Source organism: Siphateles boraxobius, unplaced genomic scaffold, assembly GCF_051911475.1.
Source record: "Siphateles boraxobius isolate OS27281-9 unplaced genomic scaffold, OSU_SipBor_1 56, whole genome shotgun sequence".
NCBI classification, from domain to species: domain Eukaryota; kingdom Metazoa; phylum Chordata; class Actinopteri; order Cypriniformes; family Leuciscidae; genus Siphateles; species Siphateles boraxobius.
The window spans coordinates 5033416-5039919 of NW_027509182.1; the positions used below are offsets into that span (position 1 = coordinate 5033416).

Below are 6504 nucleotides of genomic sequence, written 5' to 3' on the forward strand. Positions count from 1 at the left end.
GTATGAGACTTAATCTTCATTATTCTTTTATCGTTATTCTTTTGTTTGAATTCAGCCATTATAGCCTTTATTCTGGCATTATGCTTAGCCATCGACACCCATGTCATCCTACTATACATGCAAAATCCACCTATTATTTTAAGTCTTGTTTAAAAACAAAATATATACATATTTTTGGGACCTTATACATATTTTTGGGACCTTACGTGAATTCTTTTAACAAATTGAATTATGTAATAGAATAGCTTTTCCAGCAGGTGGATTAAAGCAACAGGTATCAGCAAGCTACATTTAGACAAAATATAAAATATTGATAATACACTTTTACTTAAAACTCACTTTAAACCACCATCGAGTATTTGTATCAGATTCCGGTCAAGGTTTAAAATAGTGTTATGACATAAAATTAATAGAAATATTATTCTGTATGATAAATATTTAAAAAACATGTGATAATTATTTCTCCAGATGCTGTATATTGCATGTAAGTGAACACAGATAAACCTGAGAAAACATGATTGACTGCATTATGAGAGATGATTCCTATTCAAAATATCAAATGTTACAAATTAATAATTTCACACTCCTGGAATAGATTAAGAATTTAATGTCACTGCAAAGCAGATTTATCATAAAAGTGGTCAAATATCAAAGCTGGAGTCTTAAATCTTTATAATGAGGGAAAGTTTTTCCAGATCAAGTAAGAGTGTGATGTTTTAACGAGTGGTGAAATGTTTTACTAAAATAATCTGTGATCTTTTCCGTGAAAGGGGTTAAGAAATATGCAAGGGGAACATTTTAAAATACTGCACAAAAATTTATTGACCACACACTTTACAGAACAGACATAGTCAACTGTTCAAGTAACGCATCAGAGCCTCACGGACATCCCTGCCCCCCTCCTCTACAGGCTGTGGCAGTGCCAGCACAGGTTCTGCTGCTGAAGGTGGATCCCATGCACTCTCATAGGCCTCTCCATGACTCTCACAAAGGTTATGTAGAGCACAGCATGTCAGCACCATAGATTTCACAAGGTCGACCGAACAGTCATTTCTTTTCAAAAGGCAACGCCATCTTCCTTTTAATCTTCCATAAGCATTTTCAACCACTACACGTGCTCTGGATATTTTCGTGTTGTAGACCCGCTGTTCCGCTGTCAGCCGTCCAGTGTCAATTAATGGTTTTAAGAGCCAGTTCTGCAAGGGATAGGCAGAGTCTCCAAGGATGTAGTAGCCAACATTCACCCCATCAATGTTTTTGGTTCTAGCTGGTATGTGGTTTCCACGGCTTGCCACCTCCCACAGCGTGGACAGTCTCATAACCCGAGCATCATGCAGGCTTCCAGGCAGTCCTGTGAAAACATTCCAGAAAAGTCCCTTCCCATCCACAACACCTTGAAGGATGATGGAGTGCCAGCCTTTACGGTTGAAATATTCACAGTGATAGTGTTGTGGTGCTATTATGGGTATGTGTGATCCATCAATAGCACCAATACACTGTGGGAGTCCCCATCTGTTCTCAACGTAGGCAGCCATTTCTTTAAACCTCTCCTGATCTGGAAAACGAATTTTTTCAGGTACCAACAACGTCTCTGCTGCAGCACAGAACTCCTGAACACACCGACACGCAGTTGAAATGCTTGCTCCAAAAAGATGTCCAACACTTCTGTACTCAGAGCCGGTTGCAAGCTTCCACAGTGCAATGGCTACTCTCTTCTTTAGAGGTACACACACGCGGAAGTTTGTGTCCCGTCGCTCCATCGCAGGACGCAGTTTGTTGCACAAATGGATAAACGTTTCTTTCGACATTCTAAAGTTCTCCAACCACTGAAAACCAGGAACAATCACATCCCACCACTCAGAAGCTCTGTTAAACGTCCAAACAGATGGTCTGTGGCGGCGACTTTGCGAAATATGATACATCTGAAATACACAGATTACACTTCTTAATACATAATATTGCCAGCTAAATTCATTATATGCTTTGTGACTATATCAGGATTGAGACCCTAAACAAGATTAGCTTACCCTAGTGCGCCGTCGGGCAAACAGAGTGATGTTGTCATCTGCGCTTCGTTGTAAGAGTTCCCAGACTCTTTTGTTTTTTTTAGCAGTATTTTGTTTTGCTGCCATCAGCCTCATTTTAAACACATTTCTCCGTCTTGCAGTTAAAAACATCCACATGCCGAGAATCAGGAACACCATCCCCTCGATAGGCCCCATTTTTCCTGTGTTTTGCAATTGAAATTTGGCGCGTTTACGATGATGTCATGGCAATAGAGGCGGCGCAAATAACGATCAGTCCCACCCACTTTGAAGGGGTACTAACTGCGGTGGAAAAGCAACCGAGCTAAAGCGAACCGAACCGTGCCGTACCGAGTCGAGTCGTACCACGCAGTGGAAAAGCGAAGCGAGCCGAACCGTTCCGCGCCGAGTCGAACCGTACCGAACCGAACCGTACCGTACCATGCAGTGGAAAAGCGCCATAAGTTGCTAGAATTGCACCCAAATCTTAACAATAAATGTAAAGTAATATAACACAGGTGATATGTCGAAGTTTTCAACTTAAACAACATTTTACAGTTACATCATTAAAACAAAGTGGGAAGAGCTTTATACAGTCAACCTACCCAATGTAAAGCATACCACTTCTGATCGGGTACGGCAACAACACAAGGACAAAACGCAGCAGAGCTGCTCTACACCATTTCTCCAAAGGGGGGCTCCAAAACACCAAACTCAATACAGCTGCTTAATTACGGTGAAAATCACATACAAAAACTAACTTACATTTCTAACTCTGTTACACATACGGCTCCTTTAAGTACAAAAAATGTTTTACACTAACATCAAAAAAATACTTGCATATAATTCCATATGCAATTTATTTCTGTAATTCCATCTTTAATTACACGGTTGACCCTTCCCTTACTGTTGTTCAGCTGAAGTCAGTTTCGAGTTGATTCAGTTCTTTGGTAAAGATCATCAATTATTAAATTAGTTAATTTATTTAAAAAAAAGTTAAAATCTATAAAGCAGTTCTGCAAAAAAATAAAATGAAATAATAATTAATGTCATCGTCCAGCTCTCATACAACAGCTTCAGTGCATTCAGATCAATACTATTGTTGAATATTAAGTGGCGACAGTAGCAAGGAACCCAAACTCCATCAGGTGACAGAATGGAGAAAAAACCTTGGGAGAAACCAGGCTCAGTCAGTGGGCCAGTTCTCCTCTGGCCAAAGAACAAACACTGTGTGATTCAGGCTGCAAGTCAGAATTCAGATCGGGGTTGGTAGCATTCAGATATTTATCCAGTTCCTTTTGCTTGAAGATCAATTCATCACGTCACTATGGCGCCGAAGCTGACCATATGGGTCTCAGCCGTATCCAACCCCAGTAGAAGTGTTTTACAATACAACATAATCACAATAAGAACATTTGAAATTATTTCTTTGATGCAAGTACTTAGTAGTTAAAGCCCCCTAATATAAAGTGTGACATTTGTTTTATTCCACATAGGAGAAAACAAAATAGTACTAAGCAGTCCATATTCTCATGGCAGTTTAGAAGTCAATATTTATTTATGCAACTTCCCCTCTGATAAAGTTCATATCTAGCCTGTGTTTGTGTCCAGATGCAAACATGAAGCCAGCATCAACACAAAAATGACACTGGCTCTCACATAGTAACCAGACACATGCACCATTTTTAAATGATGTATGCAAATACTGTATGGGCTAGAAGCTAATGTGGTACACTCTAAAAACCTTTTTTCTAAAAAACAAATTTCTCCGTTCTCAAAAATGTAATTTGTTTGTCAAATACTAATTTCTTTTTGTGAAAAAAATCTTAGGCATTTATTTTGGTGTCCAACTCAAACATCCACTTTGATATTCAGAGAATTTATTAAGGTAACTATTTATTGTTGTTATATTTACAAAGCCACAAAATTATTATTTAATATTTTAACATTATATATATATATATATATATATATATATATATATATATATATATATATATATATATATATATATATATATATATATATATATATATATATATGTATATATATATCTGTATATATTTTAAATATATTAAATAAATATATTTTATATTTTTTAGAATGTGTCACAGTCATGTTAAGTTTGTCTTAGTTATCATGGACTTTAAGTTTCTTTTCATTCATCTCATGCGTTCCTTTGTTTGATTTTCCCGCCACTCCTTTGTTTCTGTTCTTACTGTTATTAGTTAATTCTGTTCAGGTGTATGGCAAGCCGTTTTAGCTTAAATTGTACCCAGCCTTACTCATTGTAACTGCATTTTTACTGGTAAGAATTCAAATAGAGAGCTTTACAATTCAATTCTTACTAGTAGCAATTACAATTAGAGAGCTCTTTAATGCAATTATTACTAGTAAAAACGTCTCAGGTTACGACTGTAACCTATGTTCCCTGAGAACAGGGAACGAGACAATACGTCAACGACGTTATGGGGAACGCCTCAGGCGTGACAGGTGTCTGAAATCACTATCAAATCACGTCAATCATATTGACCGGCGACAGCCCGTGAATCATTAGCGTGAATGATTAACGTGCGACCTGGAAGTATAAAAGGGCGCCTTGCAAACATGACAAATCACCTTATCGTCTGAAGGGACTGTACGGTAGGCAAGCCCCAAGGCATGGCAGGGAGACGTATTGTCTCGTTCCCTGTTCTCAGGGAACATAGGTTACAGTCGTAACCTGAGACGTTCCCTTTCGAAGGGAACTCAACAATACGTCAACGACGTTATGGGGAACGATATACCAACGCCGCCATGCTAAGGGGAGTGCATGCCAAGTGGCAGTGACAACTGTCAGAACCAGCAACTTCAAATGAAACGCTAGAACCACTCACCCTCAGGTCACACTGGGCTGTCAGTGACAGCATTCCCTACGTTCATAGCCCAAGCTACAGCCTCACAGAAAAACCTTCATAAACATGGTTAAATGAAAGGTCTACCAGGGCCGGCTCCGGGCCTGAAACCTCAGCTTCCAATTAGAAGGGGTCCCTTCTAGGGAATGTGGCTAGGGAACCCAAGGGAACCCCAGCCAGTCACTATTCAGGGGAACGTACTCACCCCGAAATGCCACCAGGACGGCCTGACCTGGCGCCAGTACATAGACACTTAGTCTGGCCAAATCCTGTCTGTCTGAAGACAGAGCCTCTGGACAAATGCCTTAAGTAAGGCATCCAACCCGAGGGACTGCGAAGCTGGCAGAGAACCACTCGGCCCGGATCTCAGAGACGGGATATCCCGGAGAGTATGACTCAGCATAGTGCTTTTCAACCCATGCTAGCGAGGGGAGTTCTCTACTCGATCCATGGATCAACCCAGTGTCTGTGTTTCAAAACACTGAGGAGGCCTGTGAAGGCCTAAGGGCTGATCTAACTGGGAGGCCTCACGAGAGGCCTACGACCGTCTGACCAGACTCAGGAAGCCGCATGCTCATAGAGACCCTCGGTGAGGGGAGCACAAGGTCTGCCTGGTAGGCAAACCAGGCTGTAGGCAGAAAAGGTTCCAGGGAGGGAACCAATAGCAGAGAATGAACACTTTAGCGAGCCAGGGCGCAAGCTCGCCTTCAGCAGCTGCCTATTAAGGCTAGCTGAAACTGATAGCAAGTGACCACTAGCTTCATAAACCCAGCACCACTAGGGAACGTTACAGGGAGGCCCGGAGAGGCCTACTACCTGATAGCCAACGTAAGTGGGAATTCACCTTCAGGGAGGCCCGTGAGGCCTACTACCTGATAACCACAGTATGTGGGGTGCTCACCTTCAGGGAGGCCCAGAGAGGCCTACTACCTGATAACCACAGTATGTGAGATGCTCACCTTCAGAGAGGCCAAGAGAGGCCTACTACCTGATAACCACAGTACGTGGGAACTCACCTTCAGGGAGGCCCGGTGAGGCCTGCTACCTTACAACCACAGTATGTGGGGAGCTCACCTTCAGGGAGGCCTGGTGAGGCCTACTACCTGGTAACCACTATCTGTGGGAACTCACCTTCAGGGAGGCCTGGTGAGGCCTACTACCTGACCGTTCTCATTCAAGGAGGCCTGGAGGAGCCTACTACCTGATAATCACAGCATGTGGGAACTCACCTTCAGGGAGGCCTGGTAAGGCCTACTACCTGACAGCCACAATATTTGGGAGCTCACATTCAGGGAGGCCCAGAGAGGCCTACTACCTGATAACCACAGTATGTGAGATGCTCACCTTCAGAGAGGCCAAGAGAGGCCTACTACCTGATAACCACAGTACGTGGGAACTCACCTTAAGGGAGGCCCGGTGAGGCCTGCTACCTTACAACCACAGTATGTGGGGAGCTCACCTTCAGGGAGGCCTGGTGAGGCCTACTACCTGGTAACCACTATCTGTGGGAACTCGCCTTCAGGGAGGCCTGGTGAGGTCTACTACCTGACCGTTCTCATTCAAGGAGGCCTGGAGGAGCCTACTAC

The 6504-nt window shown here is 42.5% G+C and overlaps 1 protein-coding gene across 1 annotated transcript; it reads right to left on the reverse strand.

Annotated features, from left to right (window-relative positions):
* Positions 1-851: 851 nt before the first annotated feature.
* Positions 852-1808, reverse strand: LOC143714814 (uncharacterized). Its single transcript, XM_077206248.1, has one exon. The coding sequence runs from the start codon at positions 1806-1808 to the stop codon at positions 852-854; it is 957 nt and encodes a 318-aa protein (XP_077062363.1).
* Between the last annotated feature and the right edge of the window lie 4696 nt (positions 1809-6504).